General features: G+C 35.6%; 3 protein-coding genes across 3 annotated transcripts; 2 read left to right on the top strand and 1 right to left on the bottom strand.

Moving 5' to 3' along the window:
- Positions 1 to 641: 641 nt before the first annotated feature.
- Positions 642 to 4,307, top strand: LOC149736009 (aquaporin-like). Its single transcript, XM_089877755.1, has 7 exons — positions 642 to 1,204; positions 1,496 to 1,705; positions 1,957 to 2,067; positions 2,695 to 2,821; positions 3,072 to 3,265; positions 3,654 to 3,794; positions 4,059 to 4,307. Exons 2-7 carry the CDS (start codon positions 1,536 to 1,538, stop codon positions 4,183 to 4,185), a joined length of 870 nt encoding a protein of 289 aa, XP_089733881.1. The 5' UTR covers positions 642 to 1,204; positions 1,496 to 1,535; the 3' UTR covers positions 4,186 to 4,307.
- A 289-nt stretch (positions 4,308 to 4,596) lies between these two features.
- Positions 4,597 to 7,102, top strand: LOC149736008 (dnaJ homolog subfamily B member 4-like). The gene is made up of 5 exons (XM_089877750.1): positions 4,597 to 4,756; positions 4,896 to 5,475; positions 5,776 to 5,907; positions 6,146 to 6,298; positions 6,531 to 7,102. Exons 2-5 carry the CDS (start codon positions 4,936 to 4,938, stop codon positions 6,759 to 6,761), a joined length of 1,056 nt encoding a protein of 351 aa, XP_089733876.1. The 5' UTR covers positions 4,597 to 4,756; positions 4,896 to 4,935; the 3' UTR covers positions 6,762 to 7,102.
- Positions 7,103 to 7,160: 58 nt separating this feature from the next.
- LOC149736007 (uncharacterized) lies at positions 7,161 to 10,553 on the bottom strand. Its single transcript, XM_089877747.1, has 6 exons — positions 10,274 to 10,553; positions 9,906 to 10,080; positions 9,208 to 9,358; positions 8,765 to 8,930; positions 8,360 to 8,485; positions 7,161 to 8,059 (listed from the first exon to the last, which is right to left on the bottom strand). Exons 1-6 carry the CDS (start codon positions 10,442 to 10,444, stop codon positions 7,769 to 7,771), a joined length of 1,080 nt encoding a protein of 359 aa, XP_089733873.1. The 5' UTR covers positions 10,445 to 10,553; the 3' UTR covers positions 7,161 to 7,768.
- Between the last annotated feature and the right edge of the window lie 673 nt (positions 10,554 to 11,226).

Here is an 11,226-nt window from a genome sequence, read left to right as displayed (position 1 = left end):
AGCCTACACGGTGCTATTCAAAGCAAAACATTGCAAACAGGCAAGACAAATACGAACATGACAAGAAAGCATAATGCACCGCAGAACTGTGAAGTACTTGCTGTTTGCTTTGGAAATGAAATCGGATCCCTCTCTTTTTAGCCGTTTGTTGTTTTTACTGGTACGATGGCCAAAGGTCCATAGGGTGCTTATGTTAAGAATATCATCTGACCGTTTTCCAATTTGTAATAAGACTGTATTTTGATACGTAGGGTTAGGGGTATAGCATGAGGTGTATATAATAAAATGAGCTCAAGATACAATAGTATATTATAATAACTTTTATTTGTCTCTTCCTAGTGAAGATTAAAAAATGGGTAAAAAGGAAAGACAAAATCTATAGAAACAAAACGACAGCCGTTAAAACTCGCCTTACGTTAAAAATACTTTCTTTAAGTTAAGTAGATTGTTCAGTTTCTAACACGAACATGAGGTATCATTTTGTTCTATTTAAGTCTATTCTTAACAACATTTCATTTGAAAGCGATTTTCTTCGTAAGTTACAACAAAGAAAATCTTGCGCTTCGGGTGAATTAAAAGAAATTGTATTTATATTGTTAGCAATAAAATAAGCCCCCGGCCATCGCTTTTATTCGTAAGCACTACACTGAACACTCTGCGTAAAACACTTGAGACCACAAATATATACAACAGAATGAAGCATCAAAACAAGTGGGGCCAGTTCGCGTTGAGAAAAATGTAAAACTTTTAAAGTCATGAGCAGGCATGTGGGTATATATGAATGAATAATGAGATGGCCCAAGATAGCTTTTGACTGTAAAAGTTTATTGGGTGGCATTTTATGCAGCAGTAAATTTATCTGCTTCAGCAAACTGGCATCTGCAAAATCATTGCAAAGCGGACTGCTTGTTACGCGACATGCTTGTCCGCTGGGGCATGCAGTATATAGGTAAGGTAGGGATGTTTTCCCAAAATACCACAGCCCAGTGCACCGCAGTGGGACAGAATTAAAGGGAATTTTATTATACACTTTATTATATATTCCTGACGGTTTCGAGCCATACAGACGGGATAAATATACAGCAACAAAACGACAGTGGTTACAGCACGCGCCCAAGATGGATTCAACATTAAAACAACTGAACAGTTAAACAGTATGATCGGTGTACTTATGGAGGCCTGGGTGTCACCGCAAAAGCAAAAGGTAGCGATGCGTATAGTTAGTGGGTTTACTAGGTGGAAAAGGTGCAAAGTGTTTACGCCATGAGATGGCACATTATATTTAAGAACTCGGGTAACCGTTCGGGTTTTTGACGCTTTTGTATTTCCGCTAACGTCTTTTTCTTTGTTTTTTTATTTATTTGAATTTTGTTACTGTGGTTTTTTTGCTAATTCTTTTCTATTTTGTTATTGTTTTGATTAATTTGATTTTTGCTATCGTATTTGAGGAGATAACTAAACGTTATGTCACGTTAACTGATTACATATATTTTAGTAAAGTTTAGGACCATCTTGACGAACCGCTGTTAATTAATATGGGGAATAAGAAGAACGAGATACAATGGAAAGAAACACCGAAAGGGAAAATCTTTTTCCAACTTTTGCTGCCACTCTTAGCTGAGTTTTTCACAACATTCTTACACACTTTCTGGGGCTCCATGGCTGGAATACCATCAACACCTACACACTTCTCCGCACTCAACAGGTATACCGTGTGAGCAGTGTTAAGTTACCGAATGTAACTTTTTGTATTTGCGTGGCGGGGCAGTGATAGTGATTATATCACAGGTGTTTTGTTTCATATACACACCGTTCCCGCTTATCAGTTACCATGTATGTCATTCCGTGGGTTTTACTCGTACCAATTTAGTAATGTTTGGACAGAAAAAATAATAAAAGTCTAAGATTATTTAGCTTTAATTTAATCATATTCATAACTTTAACCCGTATTTTTAGAACGGTGACGACCCAAGAATGGGCAGCGGATTATTTACTATCCGGGTTGGTACCTGCAATGCAAGCTGGGTTTGCCGTGTGGATGCTTATCGTTGGATTCTTCAAGATATGGTAAATTAAAATTGCTGGCATTTAATATTGGAGTATAATAGACTAAGGCAAGATGAAGACCTTTTATTATACAATATCAGATTTATAAATTTAAATAATGCATATGAGGTATGTTACCAATAAGTTGTGGGCTATTTTATTACTATCCAAATAATACTAGGGCACGTATGAAATGAGAAGAAGCGTGACTATATTTCGTTCCTTTACTTGTACAGCAGTAGGGTGGGGAAAGATGGGACACCTTTTATTCTATTTCTCGTCATATTTGGTAGTAAACAAAGAACATTCAAGGAATTACAAAATCTTATCCTAACGACTCCCATATAGACAGTTGTTAATTGTTTAAAACACAATCAGGGTATTTGGATAATATTGTGCTAAAGGTGTCCCATATTAGCAGTATACTATACAGACTATATAGCGGGGTGGGGAAGATGGGACACCTTTAGCACATAATACCCAAATATCCTGATCTTGTTTTTAACATTTAACAATGGTCTATGGGAGTCATGAGGATATAGTTTTATAATTCTTTGAATGTTCTTTGTTTACCACCAAAAAATAGAACGAAAAGGTGTCCCATCTTCCCCCACCCTACTATATATACTAATGTTTTATATTGCACAGCGTTGTGCATTTCAACCCAGCGATCTCGGTCGGGTTTCTAGTCAGCGGCGATCTTTCATTCAAGTTGTTTCTACCTTACGTTATCATGCAGTGTATGGGGGCTATTTTTGCAGCTTTCATAGCTCAAGTGAGTGCAATGCTAACTCGATATATTTTTTAAGATTATTTACCTGCAGTAGGACGTTACGTATAAACCAATCAGTTCATAAACTGTAACTGTCCTCAAATTTGAAGTTTAAAATGGACCTTCCGGCAATTTTTTGTAATGTTGATCTTAATTAAGACGTGGAATGTCGGTTCTTTAAAATCCCAATTACAAAATTTGCCAAAAGATCCAATTTATAACATATATCATTGCATGCTTTCACTAAACACAGACGTTACGAGGTGAAGTGCTTGTACCTTTCTATATCAGCGACGATGCCAACATTCCTGCTATCTTCTTCTGTGAGGTGATTACCACAGGCATTATTATATTCTATACCCTAGCTATGGTGGTAGATAAGTCGTACGATCAAGCTACTGGGCCTCTTGCTATTGGAATGACTGTGTTTCAAGGAATTTTGGCCGGGTAAGGCTTATACTTTTTAATCATTTATTAATTTATTTTTTCAACCATTTAATTTAACCATCATTTATGCATGTGTTAATGGGTTTCCCCAGCAACAATACAAGAGGAATTTCGTGACGGTTTTAAAGGGGGACTTCCCATCAGTGTAACTTTATTTAAATTTATGAATGGCGTTCTTTAGTAGGCATTTGCATTCGTAGATTTTAGCGCGTTTATGTTTCACAAAAGCGTTATATAGGAGGAAGGATAAGGTTTTATAATTCTTTAAATTTTCGTTGTTTACTACCATATAGGAAGAGAGAACAGAAGGAAAAAGTGTCCCATTTTCCCCCATCTTATATAGTTACCATATAATCTGTACAAAAGTAATCTATTCTTGAACTTGTAGGAAATGGATTGGCGCTGGTTGTTTGAATCCAGCCAGGTGGTTTGGTCCTGCTATAATGGCTGGTGGTAAGGCCTGGAACTATCACTGGGTATTATGGGTTGCAGATTGCGTTGGGGCTGCTATATTTGCTGTTTTCTACATGTAAGTTTTTAATGGTATGATTGTAAATATCTATTGAGGGTTGTAGTAATGGGCCAACTTTGGTCCAAATCCTAGGGACCATGTTGTGCCACGCTGTATTACATTATGGTAAAATGTCTTATAGCTGCTACTTAGTCGCGTATCTTTTTAAGTCGTAACTTGTTGGCACGGTTACTATGTGTGACCATAGTTTACTACTAAATGGGGTAATAACACAGAAAGAAATTGGACCATCTAATGTTATTTTGACAATAATTTTCATAGGTCATTTTTTGCACCTGCTGATCGTGTGTGGGTAATGAAGATTGGAACTGGCAATAAAACATCTTCTAATAAACCAGAAGACCAAGAATTGGTCGAAAGGAAAAAAGAACCATCCTCGCCTTTATAATCCAGCTTTTCTTAATATGTACAATTTGTTAATCAAATAATCTTTGCATTTCTGCTTCGCGTTAATAAAAATTAGCCTGTATAATTTTACTGCCCTTTATGTGGCAGAAAAAGAGAACTGTTTTATACGAGTGGTTTAAAATCTCCGCACGCTTGGTAACCGCGTGTGTAGCGCAAAGCTAAAGGCCGTGTATAAGCAATTTACGTAAAATTTACACATAAAATTAACATTGTAGGCGTTAATTTTGCACAGTACTTGTTCAAACGAAATTTCCCACGTCTATGAATGAAAATAGCTCGACAAAAGTCAGTTTCTCCTTACGTCACAATACCGTTTACGATGTCTGTGTTGGTATATTATGACGTATTATTCGAGAACATTCTCGTATTCGGGAGCTATTTCGAGAAAGAAAAACAAACGTAGAAATGAAGATGTGTGGTGCCAGCTGTTCATACGTGCGACAGAACAAGAATTAACAATACAGATCGCGTATATAGGTATTGTTTTATAACCTAAGGAAACAATAGAGCTTTGCAGACGGTTATAAGCGTTAACAAAGTAAAGGAAATAGGTAAGCGCTTCGTTTTAGATTTTAGAACTGAAGTATAATATGGATTTATCGTTGCTCCAAATCCATAGTTTAGCGTCAAAGTAACTTTCTGAGTAAATTTCTGTTTTATCATGTACTAATTCCTACGACTTGTTTTTAGAATCGTTTCGTTTTTAAGAAAATACTGAAGCAAAACTGAAATGATGGGAAAAGATTATTACAAAGTCCTCGGTATCTCAAAATCGGCGAGTGAAGATGAGATTAAAAAAGCTTACAGAAAACTTGCTTTGAAATACCATCCTGACAAAAACAAGAGTGCAAGCGCTGAGGAAAAGTTTAAAGAGATTGCTGAGGCTTATGAAGTACTTAGCGACCCTGAGAAAAAGAAAATGTACGACACTCATGGAGAACAAGGGTTGAATGGTGGTATGTCAAAAGATGGGGACTCTTACTCATATTCCTTCCATGGGGACCCGAAAGCAACATTTGAAGCGTTTTTCGGCACTTCAAACCCATTTGCGAGCTTTTTCGGAGGCCAGAACGACGTTGAAGACATGATGTTTGAAAATTCGGATGGGTCATTTGGTCAAGGAGGTGATGGGATGCACTTTGGACCAGGCAGCTTCTTTCAGTCTAACTTTTCAAGGGGCTCCCCAAGGCACAGAGCGGATAATGTGTCATGTCAGTTCTCCCAGCGTGGCCAGCCAACCCAGGACCCTCCAATACATTGCGATTTAAAGGTACATCATACCCCATTAGCTATGGCTGAAAAATGTTATGTATAAACTAAATTTTTAGTTTAAGTTGTATGATAGAACCTTTGAGACCCAAATTGAATATAGCTGTAGTTATACTCCAACACCAGCTAAATCACACTGTGTTGGTAAAGGACAAAGTTGTATTAAATTACACTGCACTTCACATGTGATTTTGGTATTTTGCCTACACGTACACCCACCGTAAGATCCAGCACTTTTTAAACAGATGAAAAGAAATTTATGGCTTATATATAATCTTAATATCACATTCAATATTCACAGTGTTCCCTTGAGGACATATACAAAGGAGGTTCAAGGAAAATGAAGATTACTCGCAAACGACTCAATCCTGATGGATATTCAACAAGAAATGAAGACAAAATATTAAACATCGATATCAAGAAAGGCTGGAAGGTAAGAGAGACAATTCCTTTTGATTAAAACTGCATATTTATGTTATTGTGACTTGTACACAGAACATGGGTCTCGCAAAACCAAAGCTTCCGTAAAGTAAAGGACTATGTTTTTTAATGACAATTTTTCAACATAATTGTCATAAATGTCAAGACCTGGGAATAGATTATTTAACAGAAAACAGTCTTAATAATTTTCAATTACTTTCCATGGTTAACCATGTTGATTTATTTAACAGGAAGGAACAAAAATAACGTTCCCAAAAGAAGGCGATGAAAAACCGAACACAATCCCCGCTGATATTGTGTTTACATTGAAAGACACAGAGCATGACAAGTTTAAAAGGGATGGCAGCAACATTATATATACAGACACTGTTACATTAAAACAGGTGGGCATATAACTTGTACATCGGTGATTGTTTAACTGAAGTCCTAAATCCAACACCCTTTACCATAATTCCATTACAATAGCTGTAATAATAAATAATGTGTTTCAACAGATCTGAGACCTAATAGTGTGTAACAGTTCAGACAACTAAAGGCCTAGCTAACTCTGAACCACATCTAGCATCCATTTCAAATAATAAAGGTCATACATTTAACATTCTTTTCTTTTTCCAGGCTCTTACTGGATTTACAGCAATGATCCCAACACTGGACAACGGTCGTAACATCCCGTTACCTTGTACTGATATCATTAAACCAGATACACAGAAGCGAATAAGAGGAGAAGGGCTACCATTACCCAAGCAGCCGCACAGAAGAGGCGACCTGCTTGTCAAATTTAACATTGTATTCCCAGACTACCTCACACGGCAGAACAAAAATGTTTTAAAAGATGTCCTACCGTAGAAACGCTTTGTATTTATGCGATGTTTAAATTGCCTATATTGGTTGTTACAGTTATTATATTTAATATTTTAGTATTCATATTTTAATCAAAGTTGTTTTGTTTGTGCAATACTGTGCGCAAAATACTGAATCCTTGAATTTGTGTTCTTTTACCAAAATATTTCACTACTAACTACAGATTATAAATGTTGACAAAGCTTTAGTTTGAGCGTTATGAATCACAAATCCTGCTTTGTTGCATATTGTTTATTGCTTAGTGGTGGTATGAGTAACTGTATTACGAGTTTTTGGACGAGCGATTTTGTTCTCTTTATGTTAAATAATAAAACTCTTTTTAAATTGATGCGTTGTGTGTAAACATGCATTCGATTTGAGAGGAATTGCACAAGGACAACCAGATCACTTTAGCACATATTTTAATTTTCTAAATACAAGAACACAGTTACAAAACATAGATATTGCACCTTAAAGTGAATAAGTTAATTTCTAAATAAAACAATACAGTGAGTAAGACATGATAAAAACAAACAATCTAAATATAATAATTCATATCCATTGAAGAAATAGGTGTAAGATAATCTCAAGTTAAAACAATAATAGTGTGTACCATTACAAATATAAATAGTATATTCACTTTATACGAAAAATAGTATGTTAAAAATAGTTTAATAGCGTGTACCAAATACCAATACAAATATAAATAGTACAGTAGGTTGGGGGGAGATGGGACAACTTCTCAATATATTGTTTCTTTCCACTTTGTGGTAAACAAAGAACATTCAAATAATTATAAAACCGTATCCTTACGACTTCCATACACCGGTGTTTATTATTTAAATCACGATCAGAATATTTGGATAATATGTGCTAAAGGTGTCCCGTCTTCCCCCACCCTACTGTATATTCAATTTATACGAAAAATAGTATGTTAAAAATAATAAAAAATGATTACATTATAAATCTCTGGTTAAATAATACTCTGTATACAACATATACTTAGCTTGCTCTTATTTAGCTTCTTTTAAAGGAATGTAGCCATTTGGATTTTGCTTTTGGAACCTCCATATATCAGCGCACATATCGTCCACAGTTTTCTCTGTTTTCCAACCAAGTTCCTCAAATGCACGCTTGGGCTGACAATACGTAAAGGCCTGATCACCTGGCCTTCTATCTTTCATTACTGTCTTGATAACCACACCTGATGCTCTTTCAAAGGCTTGAACCATTTCCAACACTGAGGTTCCAACACCTGAGCCTAAGTTATACGCACGAAAACTCTGCTGCATCGCCGGTAACGCCTAAAAACAGACACCAAGAGCAGATTTAATAATCAATGCTATCTAAACCAAATGCTTCTAGCTAGCTGCTGTTTTTCACACAATCACACTGTATTGAAGCGTTGTGAAAATACTATAGGTTTATTTGGCAAAGCATTAACAATTGAATGATTGCCTACTCAATTAGACAATGCACCAACAAATTTGACAGTTTCAGGAAATAGGGTTCCAATTCCAAATTATGAATATATCTAACGAATTATAGACTTCCCATAATATAATACAGAACCAAGAACTAAATTAAAAGTAGGAACACCTCACCTTAAGAGCAGCAACATGACCCTTAGCTATATCAACAACATGAACATAATCTCTAACAGGTGTTCCATCTGGGGTTGGATAGTCAGATCCAAAAACATTAAGTTCGTCTCTGCGTCCAACTGCTACCTATAAAAGGGGAGAACTTGAATTTAAAACGGTGCAACACATTTAAAAAATATTTATTAAATAACTGTATATTATACATATTCTTTTTGGGGTATTTAAAAGGTCAAACTTCTTATTAGTTAAAAGTAAGACGCAAAACGTGACGAAAAAGTAAAGCTATTTATTAATTTTTATTATGGGTGGGGTCCCATTGCTTAGTACAGCTGGCAACCTGGGATACAGACTGAAGTTATAGCCCTTTATTACCTCAGTACCCAGTTTAAGCTTATCTTGTGTTACCTGTGCAATGTATGGCATTAAGTTTGTGGGAATTCCTTTAGGATCTTCTCCTATCATTCCAGAGTGGTGTGCTCCAACTGGGTTAAAATATCTCAGAGACATCACCTTCCATTGGCCATCAGATACCGTCACATCACGCAAGATGTTTTCAATAAAATATTTCGAACTGAAAAAAAGGAGTAAGAACTTATATACAATGTAGGCAATTTGCACCTTTAAGAAACTGTTGTCATATCACTCATCTGGATGACACCGGAATGTAACTTATTTATTTTTGCATGGCGGGGCAACGACAATCGTTATAAAATGGGTGTCTTTTAATTGTAACAGCATCGAGCCTTGAAACTATACTGTATGGTCTGCAGTCAAGTGCTCCAACTAGTGTGTATCACACATTTAATCATCCTTCAGAATTGTTACAGATTTCTGAGCTATAATAATACCTTGCATAAGCACAGTTGCATTCCCCAAGCGGGCTGTCCTCAGTCAATGGTAGTTTCTCAGGTGGTACTTCAGCATACACAGTGCATGAACTACTGAAGATCAGGTTTTTTACACCATGGGCATTCATTGCCTTTAGAAGGGATAAAGCCTCTGTATTTTGAAGAAAACAATTTGCTTGGATAGTGTATTATATAACATACAACATAGTGTATTATATAACATACAACATAGATAATTTGTTATGAACTTCTTCGGATACAGTATTGAAGATCAGATTATTGGAACAAGCAACAAAACAGTTGTTTAAGTTAAAATGGCTCATGTTTTTATTCTGTTATATGTTTATTATAGACCTAGCTATAAACATAATGGAAACTATATATATACATATAGTAGGGTGGGGGAAGATGGGACACCTTTTTATTCTATTTTCTCGTCCTATATGGCAGTAAATGAAGAATAGTCAAAGAATTATAAAACCATATCCTCACGACTCCCATAGACCGTTGTTAATTGTTTAAAACACAATCAGGATATTTGGATATTATGTGCTAAAGGTGTCCCATCTTTCCCACAGTACTATATAATACCTTTAATTTGTTTCTTCGGTTACAATAATAAGAGTAAAACCATATTTTAGAACTTTAATAATAAACTGTTTCATATATATACACATATATCTAAAACTGCAATTCACCTTTTACATTATTTTTGTAATACTTCATTGGAACTTGTTTGGATTCCCCCACAGCTTTAAATGCACCAAAATGAACTACAGCATGGATTGGAAATTCGGTAAAAATTGAATCCAGGATTTTACGATCTCCATAATTGCCTTTCCTGAAGTGAAGCCTTTTTCTGTGTTTCTCATTCTAAAACAAGATTAAACGATTTTATTGTCTTAAAACTTAAACATTTTTTATGTTTTAGGGTAAAAGTATCAAATACTATTATGGTAAAAATACCATATATAATTAGGGTAAAAGTCCCATATATTATTTGGGTAAAAGTACCTTATATCAGAAGGGTAAAAGTACCATATATTAGCAGATAATACATACTAACCACAAGATCTTGAACTCGTTTTAACGCTGGCGGCAAGCCCTTATCATCGGCCGCAGCATTAGATAAATTATCGATGATGACCACGCTTTCACCTTCCTCTAACAACTCAACTACCGTGTGGCTGCCGATAAAACCAGCTCCGCCGGTCACCAAAATATACCTTTCCGCCATATTGGTAAGAAATGCGAGATACGTTGCGTATTACCACAAATGATCGGAATGCGTAATAGCCCATATCTTTACGTAAACGGATACTACGTGTGTGTGTGTGTACACGTGAAGCATTTTCTCCTAACGTGGCAATGTTATGACGGAAATAATAAGAGACATCGCAGATGTAAAACGTTTGGGGGAGCGCCAGTTTCAGAGATCAAAAATGTTTTAAGATTTAAACGTTTAGGCCTGTAGTTGCCATATATGCTTGCTGGTATACTCATTACATTTGCATATCACCATTAAGCATAAAACTGGGCCCACTATACCTAAAATGTAAATGATCAAACTAAATTGATTTTTCCAAAAGGGGCATAAAACTAAGACGGCTTTCTATAATGCAAAACGTTGTCAATGCAAAACGTTGCATTGATGATAATATGAAATATTATAAATAGTTGTTTAAATACGAAGTTCAGCTGTGGATATGCTGTTATAGTACTGTGGGGTAAGATGGGACACCTTTAGCATATAATATCAAAATATTCTGATCGTGTTTTAAACAATTAACAACGGTCTATGAGAGTGGTGAAGATACGGTTTTATAATTCTTTGAATGTTCTTTGTTTACTACCAAATGTGAAGAGAAAATAGAGTGAATTTTTTGTCTCACTTTACCCCATTTTACTATAAAACAGAAAATAGCAAAATGTTAACCAACACCAAACAGCGTTCCACTTTAGAAAACTTAGGGAGGATTAAGCTGAAAAAGCAACACTCGCCGCACTTCTAGTTTGTTG

This window comes from Ciona robusta, chromosome 5, assembly GCF_009617815.1.
Source record: "Ciona robusta chromosome 5, ASM961781v2".
Lineage (NCBI taxonomy): Eukaryota > Metazoa > Chordata > Ascidiacea > Phlebobranchia > Cionidae > Ciona > Ciona robusta.
This window is presented reverse-complemented; position numbering and strand designations above follow the sequence as displayed.

Coding starts and splice junctions, on each gene's coding strand:
- LOC149736009 (XM_089877755.1), top strand. CDS start 1,536: ATGGGGAATAAGAAGAACGAGATACAATGGAAAGAAACACCGAAAGGG. Junction 1,706..1,956: donor CACTTCTCCGCACTCAACAG/GTATACCGTGTG, acceptor CCGTATTTTTAG/AACGGTGACGACCCAAGAAT. Junction 2,068..2,694: donor GTTGGATTCTTCAAGATATG/GTAAATTAAAAT, acceptor TATATTGCACAG/CGTTGTGCATTTCAACCCAG.
- LOC149736008 (XM_089877750.1), top strand. CDS start 4,936: ATGATGGGAAAAGATTATTACAAAGTCCTCGGTATCTCAAAATCGGCG. Junction 5,476..5,775: donor CAATACATTGCGATTTAAAG/GTACATCATACC, acceptor CAATATTCACAG/TGTTCCCTTGAGGACATATA. Junction 5,908..6,145: donor ATATCAAGAAAGGCTGGAAG/GTAAGAGAGACA, acceptor TTTATTTAACAG/GAAGGAACAAAAATAACGTT.
- LOC149736007 (XM_089877747.1), bottom strand. CDS start 10,444: ATGGCGGAAAGGTATATTTTGGTGACCGGCGGAGCTGGTTTTATCGGC. Junction 10,081..10,273: donor AACGAGTTCAAGATCTTGTG/GTTAGTATGTAT, acceptor ATCTTGTTTTAG/AATGAGAAACACAGAAAAAG. Junction 9,359..9,905: donor TTACAAAAATAATGTAAAAG/GTGAATTGCAGT, acceptor TTCAAAATACAG/AGGCTTTATCCCTTCTAAAG.